This window comes from Oncorhynchus masou, chromosome 25 (genome assembly GCF_036934945.1).
Source record: "Oncorhynchus masou masou isolate Uvic2021 chromosome 25, UVic_Omas_1.1, whole genome shotgun sequence".
NCBI lineage: Eukaryota > Metazoa > Chordata > Actinopteri > Salmoniformes > Salmonidae > Oncorhynchus > Oncorhynchus masou.
In genome coordinates, this window is record NC_088236.1 from 10612662 (window position 1) to 10630937 (window position 18276).

An 18276-nucleotide genomic window follows, 5' to 3' on the forward strand; every position below is an offset into this window, starting at 1 on the left:
TCCGACAATGCAGTAATAACCAACAATAACCAACAAGTAATCTAACGAACAACTCCAAAACTACTGTCTTATACACACAAGTGTAAGGGGATAAAGAATATGTACATAAAGATATATGAATGAGATATTAAAAGGTATTGGGGTCATGTCCAGAGATTTAGAGATATTAATGATAGAGATATTAAAGGATATTGGGGTCATGTCCAGAGATTTAGAGATATTAATGATAGAGATATTAAAGGATATTGGGGTCATGTCCAGAGATTTAGAGATATTAATGATAGAGATATTAAAAGGTATTGGGGTCATGTCCAGAGATTTAGAGATATTAATGATAGAGATATTAAAAGGTATTGGGGTCATGTCCAGAGATTTAGAGATATTAATGATAGAGATATTAAAAGGTATTGGGGTCATGTCCAGAGATTTAGAGATATTAATGATAGAGATATTAAAGTATATTGTTTACCCAAATGTCACATGCACAAGATGCTACATTATGCATCTATTCATTACCTTTATGAATTGATTTATTTTATAATCACTATTGTTATTGGGATTAAATAATGGGTAGCAATTGATTTGAAAGGTACCTACACCAGGACCTTATAGCCCATTCATAAGCCATACATAGCCCATTCATAGCCCATTTATAGCCCATACATAGCCCATACATAGCCCATTCATAAGCCATGCATAGCCCATTCATAAGCCATACATAGCCCATTCATAAGCCATACATAGCCCATACATAGCCCATTCATAAGCCATACATAGCCCATTCATAGCCCATTCATAACCTATACATAGCCCATACATAGCCCATACATAGCCCATTCATAGCCCATTCATAAGCCATATATAGCCCATTCATAAGCCATACATAGCCCATTCATAAGCCATACATAGCCCATTCATAAGCCATACATAGCCCATTCATAAGCCATTCATAGCCTATTCATAAGCCATACATAGCCCATTCATAGCCCATTCATAAGCCATACATAGCCCATTCATAAGCCATACATAGCCCATTCAGTGCAATCGACAAGTATTCAGACCCCTTGACTTTTTCCACATTTTGTTACGTTACATCCTTATTCTAAAATTCTGAAATAAAACATCTCTCAATCTACACACAATACCACAAAATGACAGAATCAAAATAGGTTTTTAGATTTCTTTGCAAATGTATTAAAAAACAGAAATACCTTATTTACATAAGTATTCAGACACTTTGCTATGATACTTAAAATTGAGCTCAGGTGAATCCTGTGTCCATTGATTATCCTTGAGATGTTTCTACAACTTGATTGGAGTCCACCTGTGGTAAATTCAATTGATTGCACATGATATGGAAAGCCACACACCTGTCTATATAAGGTCCCACAGTTGATAGTGTATGTCAGAGCAAAAACCAAGCCAAGAGGTTGAAGGAATTGTCTGTAGAGCTCCGAGACAGGATTGTGTCAAGGGACAGATCTGGGAAAGGGTACCAAAACATTTCTGCAGAATTGAAGGTCCCCAAGAACACAGTGGCCTCCATCATTCTTAAATGGAAGAAGTTTGGAACCACCAAGACTCTTCCTAGAGCTGGCCGCCCTGCCAAACTGAGCAATTGGGGGAGAAGGGCCTTGGTCAGGGAGGTGACCAAGAATTGTGATGGATATTATCAAATAAGGACTTGCTGGAGTCCAACTCAAACCAATATTATTTACTTCTGAGCTCACAGAGAATAACAGAGTTACACAGCGCAGTATAGACAGTCTGAATTCCAAAGCATTGGGTGATAAGCACATATCTCTATAGGTTCCTGTTATTGGGCAGGACTCTCAGTTCTCCTTTGATCTATACAACGACACAGGAGCAAGCTGGTTTGTAACCCAGCATGATACTCCCAAAAGAACAGGAGATTATAATAAGACAGTTTCACAAGGTTAGTCAAATACAATTACAATTTCCCATTACACTCCTCCCTTTTGTTAATCCCTTAACGATGATTTAATCCATTTTAAATGTAGCAAGCTTCTAAAGGCATCATATCCTGTAGTCCACCAACTCTTCCATGTCTCATCCGTTGAGAGACTGAGTTTAAAACCTTTAACCCTTTGCACACACCATATACAGTTCTAACTTGCCAGTTTCTGCTGATGATTAGGTATAACAATGAAATAACACAATGCCAAGAGTTTGCAAAGCTGTCGTCAAGGCAAAGGGTGGCCACTTTGAAGAATCTAAAAATCTAAAATATATTTTTGATTTGTTTAACACTTTTTTGGTTACTACATGATTCAATACGTGTTATTTAATAGTTTTTGATGTATTCACTATTATTCTACAATGTAGAAAATAGTAAAAATAAAGAAAAACCCTTGAATGAGAAGGTGTGTCCAAATGTTTGACTGGTATGTAAAAGCGATATGTCAGTTTTTTATTTTTAATAAAAACCTGTTTTTGCATTGTCATTATGGAGTATTGTGTGTAGATTGATGAGAGGGGGAACAAATGAATCCATTTTAGAATCAGGCTGTAAAGTAACAGAATGTGGAAAAGGTCAAGGGGTCGCAATAGTTTCCGAATGCCCTGTATAAGCCGTGCCAGAACATTGTGTGTACCTGTGTTGCAGTGGCGAGGGCGGAGCCTCCTGTAACAGCCTCGTATGGAGGGGGAGGGTCAAGAGGACAGAACACCTCTACCCCTTTAATCCTGGCTGCATAGACAGGAGGCAGAGGTATCACACTGTCCCCAAACATCCTGCGAGCCAGCCGGGGGGTGTAGGAGTAGAAGGTTGAGAAGTAGGACGGGGGAGGAGCAGGGGGGACAAACTCATCTGGGTCAGGGATAATATTTGTCTCCTCCCCTTCCTCTGTGATTGGCCTGGGGTCATCCTAACAGAAAGGGGAAGGAAAAGGAAAAGAGATGACCACAGAAGAAGCCACTTATTGAGATGCATCTTTAATGGTGAAAAACACAACAATCAGTCATTGGCCACACTGGATATTCTTCTGTTATGTTATGCAGATTCTAACCTATATGATTGGTTGAGCCTGGGGTTCTGAGGCCGTGTGAATGGTTATGATGGGGTATGATGATAGTCTTACCATACATGGGCGTCGTGTGGTGAAGATCTGTAGGTACCGCAGGGCAGCAGCCACCAGGCATACTGCAGTGGTCAGAGCATTCAGAACACACAGAGCAAACAGAACCTTCTAGAAACAGACAGACAGGAAGCAGAGTTAGCAATAACCACCCACAACCACCAAGAACCATCTCATCTCACTATATGGTGTAATATGATGACAAAGAACGCACATTCTCTCTCACACACAGGCACGTATGAACACACACACACTCAGACACACACACACCTTGAGCAGGACCCTCATGGTGTTACAGGAGTGCCCAGGGTAGAGTTTGAGTAGTTTCTCCTCAGGGCACATGGAGATCTGGGGACAACAGTTACACACATCTCCCGCCTCGCTCTGAAACACGAAACACACACACATACACGGCCGTTAAACTCACTTTGAAACACACAACACACACACACACGGCTGTGAGACTCACTTTGAAATACACAACACACACATACACCAGATACATGGTCGTTAGACTCACTTTGAAACACACAACAGAACAGGAAGAAGAAATGTTCAGACAACACAGACTGTGCATCATCTCAACCTATTCTAATATTGTCAACACTTTCAACCAGAAGAAATGAAGGAGGAGGGATGGAAGGAGGGAAGGAAGGGATGGAGAGAAGTTAGGGAAAGGAGGGTGTGAGGGGATGGAAGGGAGGGAGGGAAGGAAGGAAGGAATGAAGGGAGGGAGAGAAGGGCGGCAAGGAGGGGAGGTAAGGGGGGAAGGAAGGAAGGGAGAGAAGTGAGGGAAGGAAGGAAGGGAGAGAGAGAGATATAGAGAGAGAGAGAGAGAGAGAGAGGGAGGGAGGGAGGGAAGGAAGTAAGTAAGGAAGGGGGAGAGGAGGAAGGAAGAAAGGGTGGGAAGTAAGGGAGGGAGGGAGGGAGGGAGGGAGGGAGGGAGGGAGGGTAAGGAGGGAAGCTGTTAAGAGAGACACACATCAACAGAGAGAGTGAGAGCAAGAGATATTTCACCTTCAGGTGTGTACATTTTTATTCCCCTCTCTCTCTCTTTCCCTCCCTCCCTCCTCCCCATCCCTCTCTCTCCCTCCTCCTCATCCCCTTCTCCCTACTCCCCTCTCTCTCTCTACTCCCCCATCCCTCTCTCTCCCTCCTTCCCTGCCTCACTCCGTCCTTCTCTCTCTCCCTCGTTGTTCCTCTCTCTCTCTCTCTCTCTCTCTCTCTCTCTCTCTCAAACCCCCACCCTCCTCCTCCTCCTCCTCCTCCTCCAGGGCAGTTAATGTTACACCAGATTAAAGGAGCAGATGGTTTGGACGGGAGACTCTATTACTCACCCCGAGAGAGGGGAGACTGGGGCAAACCACTGCACCACGGGGGGCAACATAAACCCACCATACCCTGCACTGCCCTCACCTCTTATCTCATCTCAGCCTCACATTACAGAGGCACCTGGGTGATTGTGTGCGTGTGTGTGTGCGTGTGTGTGTGTGTGTGAACTGTGTATGTGTGTGTGCATCCACTCGAGTTTTTGTCAAAGTCCAGATTTCAGCACCAGTCTGAGCCAATACACAGCTTGTGTTCAATGAGGTTTTGTGGCGGGAGGAGATCCAGCAGGTCTAACATCTGAGCTCCTGTCTAGCTGGCTAAGCTAATAAACTGTGCCATGTTGATATCCCTGCAACTAGAACCAGCCCTGGTCTGATTCCCAAATGGAACCGTATTCTGTTTATAGGGCACTGCATTACACCAGGGCCCATAGGACACTGGTCAAAAGTATTGCACTATGTAGGGAATAGGGTGCTCTTTGGGACACAGACCCGGGTCTCTGTGTGGGTCTGGTTGGACTAAGGAAGCGATGACTGGTGTGAGGATGTAGAAAGGAGAGGAGAGGAGAGGAGAGGAGAGGAGACAGTGATGAGGTAGATACCTCTGGTAGAGAGGAAGGAGAGGAAGAGATACATCCACTAACACCATGGATGGATAGACAGAGGAGAAGTCTGAGGCAGACCCAGACTTAATGCACCTACCTACAGGTCTATGCTGTCATGATGCTAACAAGGGTGTGTGTATGTGTGTCTCACCAGTTGGCAGTTGGTCATGGTGGAGACCAGCTGAGCCCCCTGGCAGCAGAGGATGAAGCCAGCCAGGTTGAGGAGAACACACACCACCGACAGCAGAACAAACAGATTCACCTGGGAGAGGAGCGGGAGTAGAGAGAGGAGGGAGAGGGGGAGTAGAGAGAGGAGGGAGAGGGGGAGGAGGGAGAGGGGGGAGTAGAGAGAGGAGAGAGAGGAGGGGGAGTGGGGAGTAGAGAGAGGAGGGAGAGTGGGGAGTAGAGAGAAGAGGGAGAGGGGGAGGAGAGAGAGGAGAGAGAGGAGGGGGAGTGGGGAGTAGAGAGTGGAGGGAGAGTGGGGAGTAGAGAGAGGAGGGAGAGGGGGAGGAGAGAGAGGACCGAGAGGGGGGAATAGAGAGAGGAGGGAGAGTGGGGAGTAGAGAGAGGAGGGAGAGTGGGGAGTAGAGGGAGGAGGGAGAGGGGGAGGAGAGAGAGGAGGGGATGGGAAAAGGGGAGGAAGAGAAGGAGGGGGAGGAGAGAGAGAGAGGAGGAGGAGAGAGAGGAGGGAGAGGGGGGGAGAGAGAGGAGGGAGAGGGAGATGTTGACATTTTTATTTGCCAAATCCCACAGCCCAATAACACTGTCACACAGAAACAGTGACATTCAAAACCAAACATTCATTACCTAAACCACACCCCCATTACCTAAACATCATTACCTAAACCACACCTCCCTTACCTAAACCACACTCTCATTACTTAAACCACACCCCCATGACCTAAACTACACCCTCTTTACCTAAACCACACCCCCATTACCTAAACCCTATTACCTAAACCACACCTCCATTACCAAAACTACACCCCCATTACCTAAACCACACCCCCATTACCGAAACCACACTTCCATTACCTAAACCACATTAGGAAAATAAAGAGTGGGAAGGAAAATGAGACACAGCTGTTTATGACTATAAGCACTGTAATTCTGCCTGTTGGTTGAAAGAAGAAAATTAGAGTTTTTCCACATTTTGTTACGTTACAGCCTTATTCTAAAATACATTAAATAAAAAACTAAAAACTCAGCAATCTATGCACAAAACCCCATAATGACAAAGCAAAAACATTTTTGCAAATGTATTCAAATTAAAAAACAGAAATACCTTATTTACATACGTTTTCAGACACTTTCAAATGAGACTCGAAATTGAGCTCAAGTGCATCCTGTTTCCATTGATCATCCTTGAGATGTTTCAACAACTTGATTATAGTCCACCTCTGGTAAATGCAATTGATTGGACATGATTTGGAAAGGAACACACCTGTCTATATAAAGTCCCACAGTTGACAGTGCATGTCAGAGCAAAAACCAAGCTATGAGGTTGAAGGAATTGTCCGTAGAGCTCTGAGACAGGATTGTGTCGAGGCACAGATCTGGGGAATGGTACTAAAACATTTCTGCAGCATTGAAGGTCCCCAAGAACACAGCGGCCTCCATCATTCTTAAATGGAAGACGTTTGGAACCACCAAGACTCTTCCTAGAGCTGGCCAAACTGAGCAGTCAATGGAGAAGGGCCTTGGTCAGGGAGGTGACCAAGAACCCGATGGTCACTCTGACAGAGCTCCAGAGTTCCTCTGTGGAGATGGGAGAACCTTCCAGAAGGACAACCATCTCTGCAGCACTGCACCAATCAGGCCTTTATGGCAGAGTGGCCAGATGGAAGCCACTCCTCAGTAAAAGGCACATGACAGCCCTCTTGGAGTTTGCCAAAAGGCACCTAAAGACTCTTAGACCATGAGAAACAAGATTATCTGGTCTGATGAAACCAAGTTTGAACTCTTTGGCCTGAATGCCAAGCGTCATGTCTGGAGGAAACCTACAGTGAAGCATGGTGCTGGCGGCATCATGCTGTGGGATGTTTTTCAGCAGCTGGGACTGGGAGACTAGTCAGGATTAAGGCAAAGATGAACACAGCAAAGTACAGAGAGATCCTTGATGAAAACCTGCTCCAGAGCACTCAGGACCTCAGACTGGGGGCGAAGATTCACCTTCCACCAGGACAACGACCCAAAGCATACAGCCAAGACAACACAGGAGTGGCTTTGGGACAAGTCTCTGAATGTCCTTGAGTGGCCCAGCCAGAGCCTGGACTTGAACCAGATCGAACATCTCTGCAGAGAAGAATGGGAGAAACTCCCCGAATACAGGTGTGCCAAGCTTGTAGTGTTGTACCCAAGAAGACTCAAGGCTGTAATTGCTGCAAAAGGTGCTTCAACAAAGTACTGAGTAAAGGGTCTGAATACTTATGTCAATGTGATATTTCATTTTTTACTTTTTTTAAAATGTGCAAAAATGTCTAAAAACCTGTTATTGCTTTGTCATTATGGGGTAGTGTGTGCAGATTGATGGGGGGGGGGACTATTTAATCCATTTTATAACAAGGCTGTAATGTAACACTTTCTGAATGCCCTGTATGTACCATTTAGCAGATGTTTTCATCCAAAGCGACTTACATTTTACAAGTCCTGGGAATCAAACCCACTACCTTGGCACGACAAGCGCCATGCCCTACCAACTGAGCTACAAATGACCTGGTTGTTGTTTTATAGTGGACGACTGGACGTGATTCAGAACCTCCAAGACCATGCCAATATTCAAATGGGACCTTTCCAAACCTTACCCAAAATAGTGGTGCTCGGAATAGATCAGGTGACTATTTTTAACGTGCAACAAAACAAACCCTTTATTCTAACCACTATTTCAAAAGCAGAACAACAATAAAACAACAGTCTTTGACTCTCTATGACTCTGTGTGTCTCATAATCATGAAGAGGAACGGGGGTGTCATGTGACAGTTGACCCATGACCTCAGCTAAGAACGAGTAGGTGGGAGTGGTGGGATCAGTTGCGGTAGCCTGGCGGTTGCCTGGCGGTTGCCTGGCAGTTGCCTGGCAGTTACCTGGCAGTTGCCTGGCATTAGGGAGGGGGTAGCAGTGGGGTGTATAGCTGAGGGGGTTGGGGTGTTGGGGCTGTCCTGGGGCTGTATTACAGCAGGATACCTCCTCCCATATCACAGTGAGGCAGAGGGGTATTTATAGTGGAACCGAGACTGGGACGCATGGTGACCTGTCTCTCTGTCTATGACTGTCCCTTTGTGTCTCTCTTGGTCAGTTTCCCGGTCTGTCTTTGTGTCTCTATAGTGGGGCTACGTTGAAGCTGGGGAACGCATGATAACCTGTCTCTCTGTCTATGACTGTCCCTTTGTGTCTCTCTTGGTCAGTTTCCCAGTCTGCCTTTGTGTCTCTATAGTGGGGCTACGTTGAAGCTGGGGAACGCATGGTGACCTGTCTCTCTGTCTATGACTGTCCCTTTGTGTCTCTCTTGGTCAGTTTCCCGGTCTGTCTTTGTGTCTCTATAGTGGGGCTACGTTGAAGCTGGGGAACGCATGATAACCTGTCTCTCTGTCTATGACTGTCCCTTTGTGTCTCTCTTGGTCAGTTTCCCGGTCTGTCTTTGTGTCTCTATAGTGGGGCTACGTTGAAGCTGGGGAACGCATGGTGACCCGTCTGTCTGTCTATGATGGTGTCTTTATGTCTCTCTGTCTGTCTCTTTGTGTCTGTCCCTTGCTCTCTAGACAGCGGCCATGGAAATCACTCGGGTACGAGGTGTGGTTCTATGGCCTCTTCCTGACTGGGAGGATACAGTCAAACATTGTCCTAACTCAGTTGGTGTCACCTCTCTCTCTCTCAGACTAATTGTCTGTGGAATTCCACATGCACAAACAGAGGCAGACACCAACATAAACAAACAAACTAACATTTGAATAAACACACACTCTCACACACAAAATGAGGAATCTAAAATGTGACGCCCTTTAACACAATCACACCATTGGTCAACGCAGGTCCTGCCAAACAGAACAATGGACCAAGCATCAGTTTATCATCAACTCTAACCCTTGTTTAGTAAATAACACCCTTCTCAATTTCATCCCTTTCCCCCTCCGGGCCGCTCTCTCTCAATTCAATTCAATTTAAAGGGCTTTATTGGCATGGGAAACATATGTTCACATTGCCAAAGCAAGTGAAATAGATAATAAACAAAAGTGAAATTAACAATAAAAAATTAACAGTAAACATTACACTCGAATGTTTCAAAGGAATAGACACATTTCAATTGTCATATTATGGCTATATAATGTACACTGTTGTAATGCTGTGCAAAAACGGTGTTTACAATGGAGTAGTTTAATAATAAAACCCACTGGAATCAGAACAAACAATCAATGGGAACAAAACCCGTCGCACACCAGATAAACGTGCAAATGCACTTACAATAAACAATTCCGGACAAGGACATGGGGGGGAACAGACATGTAAAGATGGAATTGAAACCAGGTGTGTGGGAAGACAAGACAAAACAAATGGAAAATGAAAAGTTGGGGATCGATGATGGGTAGAAGACCGGCGAAGCCGACCGCCGAACGAACAAGGGGAGGAACCAACTTCGGCGGAAGTCGTGACAATAGCTAAAGTACAAAAGGGAAAATAAATAAACATGAGTTGTATTTACAACGGTGTTTGTTCTTCACCTTTTCTTGTGGCAACAAATATTTTTATCCTCTTTTTGATCTTGTCTCATCGCTGCAACTCCCCAACGGAGACAAACGTCGAGTCATGCGTGCTCTGAAACATATGACCCGCCAAACCTTCTTAACACCCGCCCGCTTAACCAATGTGTCAGAGGAAACTGATGACTAAAGTCAGTCTGCAGGCACCCGGCCAGCCACAAGGAATTGCTAGAGCATGATGAGCCAAGTAAAGCCCCCTGACAAATCCTCCCCTAACCCCTTGGCCAATTACGCTTGGCCAATTATGCGCCACACTATGCGACTCCCAGTCACAGCCGGTTGTGACACAGCCTGGGATCGAACTCGGGTCTGTAGTGATGCCTCAAGCACTCCGATGCAGTGCCTTAGACCGCTGCACCACTCAGGAGGCCCAAAAAGGTCCCACATCTTGCTATTGTCATGGCATACTGTGGTATTTCACCCAATAGTTTATCAAAATTGGATTTGTTTTTGAATTATTTGTGGGTCTGTGTAATCTGAGGGAAATATGTGTCTCTAATATGGACATCTATTAAGGCAGGAGATTAGGAACTGCAGCTCAGTTTCTAACTCATTTTATTGGCAGTGTGCAGATAGCCTTCCCCCCTCTCTCTCTCTCTTTACTGTCTCCATCAATCATTTGAGGTTGACACAAAACCACCACCATGGGGTTAAATCTGGCTCTACCACTTCCTCTTTCCAGTTTATCACACACACGCACACACACACACACGCACGCACACACACACACACACACACACACACACGCACGCACACACACACACACACACACACACACACACACACACACACACACACACACACACGCCGACACAGCTTGCAGGATAGACAGCGTGACTCCAGATTTGACCCTTAGGCAAGCGCCCAGTCCCCAGTTCCAACTGAACACTTACTCTCCCAGTTTCCTGAAGTCACGTTTTGAAAACATGAACGAAGCAGAGCAGGAGGCTGACACGTCACAAGTAGAACAGACTAAAACTAACACCCTCGTTACACTAATAAGACCCTCCTTCTCCAAGTACTAGCTCTGTAAAGATACATTCTTGATGTTATCTGTTGTTTAGCAGATCTGTTGCTTTTGATATGGTGACGATAACTGGATTGGTAACATGCTAGTATCCACTGACAACATTCTGTGGTAGGCTTAATGTGAAGGGAGTCAGATTCGACATTTATAACAAATACAGTACAGTAGTAAAGGAGAAAAAGGAGAAAAATCTCTTAAAAAAATACAAGTCAATCATCCTCAGATATCCAGTAAACGCAGTGCTGAATGAATCTCCATGTAGTCAGAGATATAGTGTCATCGAGCGACGTTTGGCCAGGAGGGCAGAGAGCTTGATCCACGACCTCCAGAACACAGACTAAGATAATTTGATCTTTCACATCATGACCTTTAGGTCAGATAGAGCAGTGGTTCACAATCTTTTTCGGTTACTGTACCACCAATTGAATTTTGCTCTGCCCCAGACTAACCTTGAAGTACCCCCTCATTCGTATTTGTGACTCGTTTCGGGAAAATAGGAATCATTACTTCACAGAGGAGCCAATTGAATGTTAACTTTAAAAAAAAAATCAAAATGCATTTTGGGGGCAGAAATGCCTTCTGGAACATGTGAACTTTCATGGGCCTTAATTACAAACTTGCATGCCATCTGTAAATACGAATACAAGTGTTAAATTACATGCCTAGTTGGTTTAGCCACAGAAAAAGACAGGAACCTTCCCGCTAGCCATGATTGGCTGAGATAATGAGTGGGCTGGACATGCCGAGAGATGAGTTCGGATTGGTCTGCCATGTAGCAAGCTTCTGTCTATAATATGAGCTGGTCAGTATGTATAGGTAATCCTTTCTAACGCTGCTTTGTTGAAGGATATCACGTAGTAGAACTGTGTAAGTGTTGCTCTCCACTTTCTGGAGGACCGAGTTTTGAAATCAGTGGAATTAGAGTATGATAGGGAAGGAGATGGAGAAAACACCTGTATACGGATTACATCTTCAAACTAAGGGCAACCATGGCATCCGTGACAGAGAGGGAGAAGCGTCTATCCAAGTAAGATAGTCTAGCTAGCAACATTTTCAAATATTACACGTTTCTAATTTTGTCAGAAAGTCGTTTTCATTTCAAGTTAAAGTGTACTGTTAGCGAGCTAGCTAACGTTTGCTGACAGCTAGCTAATGGTACGTGTATGATCTGTGTAGTAATATTATTCGTATCTGCTTTGCTAGTTATTGTCTAACATTGGCTAGCTAACATTGAACCTGGTTGGTTAGCAACCTGCTGATTCATGCAGAGTAGTAACATCATGAGATGGGATTATGGTTCATTGCTTAGCTAGCTAGCTACATGTGTTAACAAAAGACTCCACTATGCAAGTAGCCATTTCAATAGAAAGTTCATGATGTCACTGCGACAACTGTCGATAGACACAGCTGATAAATTCGCCCTGGCTATCTACTCTGATTTAAGGGCGCTCTCATCTGAGTGCCAAAGCGCAGAATAACAGACGCATTTACGAATGCTTAACATCCGTTGAATATGGCCGGTGTCAGTAAACGTTGGCAATTAAGCATAGTTCAATTGTTGCCAGCAGCACAGTTACAGTCACCAACACTCTGGATAACATGAAAACAGCCTAACCAGCTCTGCTAGGGTGAGTAAAATGGTCAGAGTGGGGTGTTCTCTCATTGGTGTCTGGAAGTAGCTGGCCAATGTTAGCCAGTTAGCTTGGGTGCTTGACTGCGTTTGTTAGGTCAGAACGTTCGGATCAACCCTACTCCTCAGCCAGAGTGTCGGGTGTGCGCTCTGAACGCTTCGAGAGCAAAACACTGTGAATTTACTAACGGACAATCTGACAACACTCTCAGTTTACGAACGCCCAGAACACACTCTGGCACTCCAGATTGAATTTACGAACACACCTGTAGTATAAACCAGCCTTTAGTCTGGAACTCTTTGGTTGTTAGATGGCCTCACGTGTGAATCCTTAAAGAGATGGGTGGGGCTCAAGCTTAAGAGGGTGTGAACAAAGCTGAATGGGTGTAGACAAAGAAGAGCTCTCCAGTAGGTGTACCCAAAGATTCAGAGGCCATTTTTATCAACTTTCAAAGCAGAATTACTTTCCCATTGTTCCTCAACTGTAATGTATGATATACCATTTTCTAGCTTTGAGTCTCTACTTTTATCCAATGAAAAAACACAAATTTCAAATGTTGCTACATAAGACCGAGTCGAGCCGGTCGGTCACATTTTACCAGTAGGCCTATGGTCTCATGAGTCTTCTCAAGTACCCCCTGTGGATAATAATTATAATTATTTTACATTTACATTTAAGTCATTAATTATTATAATAATAATAATACATGGAACTTACTGTACATTCAGAAAGTATTCAAACCCCTTGACTTACACCACATGTTGTTGTTGATCAAAAAAAAAATCATTCTCACCATTCTACACACAGTACCCCATAATGACAAAGTAAAAACATGCTTTTAGACATATTTACAAACTTATTGAAAATGAAACATAGAAAGATCTCCTTTACATAAGTATTCACACCCCTGAGTCAATACTTAGTAGAATCCCCTTTGGCAGCGGTTAAAGCTGGATTGTGCAACATTTGGCCATTATTCTTTTCAAAATTCTTCAAGCTCTGTCAAATTGGTTGTTTATTATTGCTAGACAAACATTTTCAGGTCTTGCCATAGAATTTCAAGCAGACTTAAGTCAAAACTGTAACTTGGCCACTCGTTCACTGTCTTCTTGGTAAGCAACTCCAGTGTAGATTTGGGTTTAGTTTATTGTCCTGCTGAAAGGTGAATTCATCTCGCAGTATCTGGTGGAAAGCAGACTGAATCAGGTTTTCAGCTTGGATTTTGGCGGTTCTTAGCTCCATTCCATTTATGTTGTATCCTGAGAAACTCCCTAGTCCTTAACGATTACAAGCATACCCATAACATGATGCAGCCACCACTATGCTTGAACATATGGAGAGTGATACTCAGTAATGTGTGGTATTGGATTTGCCCCAAACATAACACTTTGTCTTCAGGACAAAAGGTTTACTTCTTTGACACATTGTTTTGCAGTATCACTTTAGTGCCTCGTTGCAAACAGGATGCATGTTTTGGAATAGATTTTATTCTGTACAGGCTTACTTCTTTTCACTCTGTCAATTACAGTGTAGTTTAGTATTGTGGAGTAACTACAATGTTGTTGTCCTCTGTTTTCTCCTATCACAGCCGTTAAAACTCTGTTACTATTTTAAAATCACCATTGGCCTCATTTTTTTTTAAATTTAACCTTTATTTTACTAGGCAAGTCAGTTAAGAACAAATTCTTATTTTCAATGACGGCCTCGGAACAGTGGGTTAACTGCCTGTTCAGGGGCAGAACGACAGATTTGTACCTTGTCAGCTCGGGGATTCAAACTTGCAACCTTTGATTACTAGTCCAACGCTCTAACCACTAGGCTACCCTGCCTCATGATTAAATCCCTGAGCGGTTTACTTCCTCTCCGGCCTCTCCGAGTTAGGAAGGACGCCTGTATCTTTGTAGTGACTGGGTGTATTGATACATCATCCAAAATTAAATGAACAACTTCACCATGCTCAAAGGGATGTTTAATGTCAGATTCTTAAATGTTTTACCCATCGACCAATAGGTGCCTTTCTTTGCGAGTCATTGGAAAACCTCCCTGGTCATTGTGGTTGAATCTGTGTTTGAAATGCACTGCTCAACTGAGTGACCTTACAGATAATTGTATGTGTGGGGTACAAAGATGAGGCTGTCATTCAAAAATCATGTTAAACGCTATTATTGCACACAGAGTGAGTCCATGCAATTTGTAATGTGTCTAAGCAATTGTCTACTCCTGAACTTATTTAGGCTTTGCCATAACAAAGGAGTCGAATACTTATTGACTCAAGACATTTCAGCATTTCATTTTTAATTCATTGGCAAAAATTTTGAAAAACATAATTCCACTTTGTCATTACGGGGTATTGTGTGTAGGCCAGTGACTCAACAAAAATCTAAATTCAATCCATTATAAATTCAGACTGACACAACAAAATGTGGAAAAAGTCAAGGAGTGTATAGTGCTTTTCACGGACCCAGTCACTTCAGAATTATAAAAATGTAAAAGAAAAACAAAACAAGAGTCAAAACAAAATATCAGACAAAACATGAATAGCGAGAGGGGGGGGGGGGCTCAAAGAAGAGAAAGAGTGTGATGTATCAGTGTATGGAGAGGGAACCACCAGAGGTCAGAGAACCACTGAGCCTCTAGACTTTGTTCAGGGGTCTAGTGCCACTAGGATTCGGGTTTGACAAAAACCTGGGTTAAAAAAAATATTATTGTCTTTAAAACCGAGAAATCAAACACACCAGGTTACAAGGTGTTAAGGATTCAGGAGAACAGGAAATTTGACCACCAGTTTGGGTTTTTGAAACACAAAATCATCTGGTCTTTGTGAGGCAGGTGTCAAGAATATTTTGTTTTACTGGGCTTTGAGCTTTGATCCAAGAAAACAATGGGAACTGCAACAAGATATTGACTACTAACATGCTTCATCTGCTGTGTAGTCTACTGGTAAACATTTCTAACCATGATTAACCAGTGAAATGTGGCTCCTGAGCAGTTAAACTAAGCAAACGGACAGTGTGTCTTCAAGATCAAATTCAGTGAGCTACAAAAGCATTGGGACAGTGACACACATTTGTTTTGTTTTGGCTCTGTACTCCGGCACTTTGGATTTGAAATGATACAGACTCAGCTTTTATTTTAGGGTATTTTCATCCATATCATAGTCATTGTATCATTTTAAATCCAAAGTGCTGGAGTACAGAGCCAAAACCCCCAAATATGTGTCACAATACTTTTGCAGGTCACTGTAGATGCTCAACATATTTGTTGCCGATTTGGTCATTTCTAGCGTGGCCATTTATTCACAAGCGGTCTAGCAACCCTTCTAGCATCTAGAGATAAGCACGGGCGGCAGGTAGCCTAGTGGTTTAAGAGCGTTGGGCCAGTAACTGAAAGATCGCTGGTTCAAATCCCGAGCTACCGAGCTGAAACATCTGTCTGTGCCCTTGCGCAAGGCACTAAAATGTACAACCTCTGAACACTTACATCCTGTCAGACATGGCTGACTTAACACTAATTGCTGTGCTTACTGAGGATTTGTCCCAGCTGTTTTTCATGGCACCACAGAATAGACCAAACCTCTATGGCTACATGGATGGCATTCTCAGGATGTGACGAGATCGTAATCAGGAAACACAGAGGCAAAATGGTCGTATTAATTTAACTAGAGGAACATGATGGTCTATTGACATGGCTGTATCTGAGGTATCCCTATAGCCTTCCTGCAGGCTTGGAGAAACATTCTCACTGTTCAGTACATAAAGACGTTGAATCCTTTGTTGTCGTAATCATGTAAACATAAACAATTCTAAACTGTGGTGGTTTGAACCCTACCAGACCGTATACCAATGGGTTTGACAAAACATTTTACTGCTCTAATTACCTTGGTAACCAGTTTATAACAGCAATAAGGCACCTCAGTGGTTTGTGGTATATGGACAATATACCAGGGCTAGAGGCTGTATCCAGGCACTCTGCGTTGCGTCGTGCTTAAGAACAGCCCTTACCCATGGTATATTGGCCATATACCACACCCTCGTGTATATATATATATATATATATATATATATATATATATATATATATATATATATATATATATATACATACACAGTACAGTTATCTCATATATAGAAATATATATATATATAGTAAATGTCTGTGATGTATGGCCTACCAGCAGCAGCATGGGTCTCCTCCATGTTGTGAGGCCAACGATCCCTGACAGGATCACCTGGAGGAGAACAAGAAGAAGAACTCAGACACCAGTCAGCAATACATCCTGTACACCACGGACATACAGACACCAGTCAGCAATACATCCTGTACACCACGGACAAAGAGACATAAATCTCACCCACAACCACACACACATTAATGAACACACACACACACACACATTAATGAACACACACACACACATTAATGAACACACACACACATTAATGAACACACACACACACACATTAATGAACACACACACACACATTAATGAACACACACACACATTAATGAACACACACACGCGCACACACACACACACACACAGTCTTGTACAGCTAACCTTGTGAGGACACACAATTCAGTCCCATTCAAAATCCTATTTTCCCTAACCTTAACCCCTAACCCTAACCCATACTCTTACCCAAAACCTAAACTTAACCTTAATCCTAACCTTAACCCAAAAACCTAACCCTAGCTTCTAACCCTAACCTTAAACCTAACCCCTAGATCTTAACCCTAACCCTAAAACTAACCCTAACCTTAAACCTCACCCTAAAACTAACCCTAGTTCCTAACCCCAAAACAAACCCTAGCTCCGAACTCTTAACGTAATTCTAATCCTAAAACTAATTCTAGCCTTAACCCTAAACACCCTAGAAAAAGCATTTGACCTCGTGGGTGGGGACTAACAAATTATCCTCTGGTGTCAATGTGTGTGCTCTAAATCTTTGTGCTTCCTGTTCTCCCCAGCTCCTTCATTGTGGTTCTGATATGGCTCTCATAGAACCAGAGTTATCTGAACTATCTGACACTACCGACACAGGGACTGGAACCACCTTTCATAGACACAGGGACTGGAACCACCTTTCATAGACACAGGGGACTGGAACCACCTTTCATACACACAGGGACTGGAACCACCTTTCATACACACAGGGACTGGAACCTCCTTTCATAGACACAGGGACTGGAACCACCTTTCATAGACACAGGGACTGGAACCACCTTTCATAGACACAGGGGACTGGAACCACCTTTCATAGACACAGGGACTGGAACCACCTTTCATAGACCCAGGGGACTGGAACCACCTTTCATACACACAGGGACTGGAACCACCTATCATACACACAGGGACTGGAACCTCCTTTCATAGACACAGGGACTGGAACCACCTTTCATAGACACAGGGACTGGAACCACCTTTCATAGACCCAGGGGACTGGAACCACCTTTCATAGACACAGGGGACTGGAACCACCTTTCATAGACACAGGGGACTGGAACCACCTTTCATTGACACAGGGGACTGGAACCACCTTTCATAGACACAGGGGACTGGAACCACCTTTCATAGACACAGGGACTGGAACCACCTTTCATAGACACAGGGGACTGGAACCACCTTTCATAGACACAGGGACTGGAACCACCTTTCATAGACACAGGGGACTGGAACCACCTTTCATACACACAGGGGACTGGAACCACCTTTCATAGACACAGGGGACTGGAAACACCTTTCATAGACACAGGGACTGGAACCACCTTTCATAGACACAGGGACTGGAACCACCTTTCATAGACACAGGGGACTGGAACCACCTTTCATAGA

At 43.7% G+C, this 18276-nt stretch overlaps 1 protein-coding gene across 1 annotated transcript in view; it reads right to left on the reverse strand.

Moving 5' to 3' along the window:
* The window catches only part of LOC135513768 (endosomal transmembrane epsin interactor 1-like), a 53786-nt gene that overhangs the window by 28799 nt on the left and 6711 nt on the right, over positions 1-18276 (reverse strand). Inside the window, exons 2-6 of the mRNA XM_064936683.1 lie at positions 16615-16671; positions 5183-5293; positions 3369-3482; positions 3102-3209; positions 2616-2888 (exon numbers count right to left, since the gene is read on the reverse strand). Of these exons, the coding sequence (XP_064792755.1) occupies positions 2616-2888; positions 3102-3209; positions 3369-3482; positions 5183-5293; positions 16615-16671 (663 nt within the window). The remainder of the gene's footprint in view (positions 1-2615; positions 2889-3101; positions 3210-3368; positions 3483-5182; positions 5294-16614; positions 16672-18276) is intronic.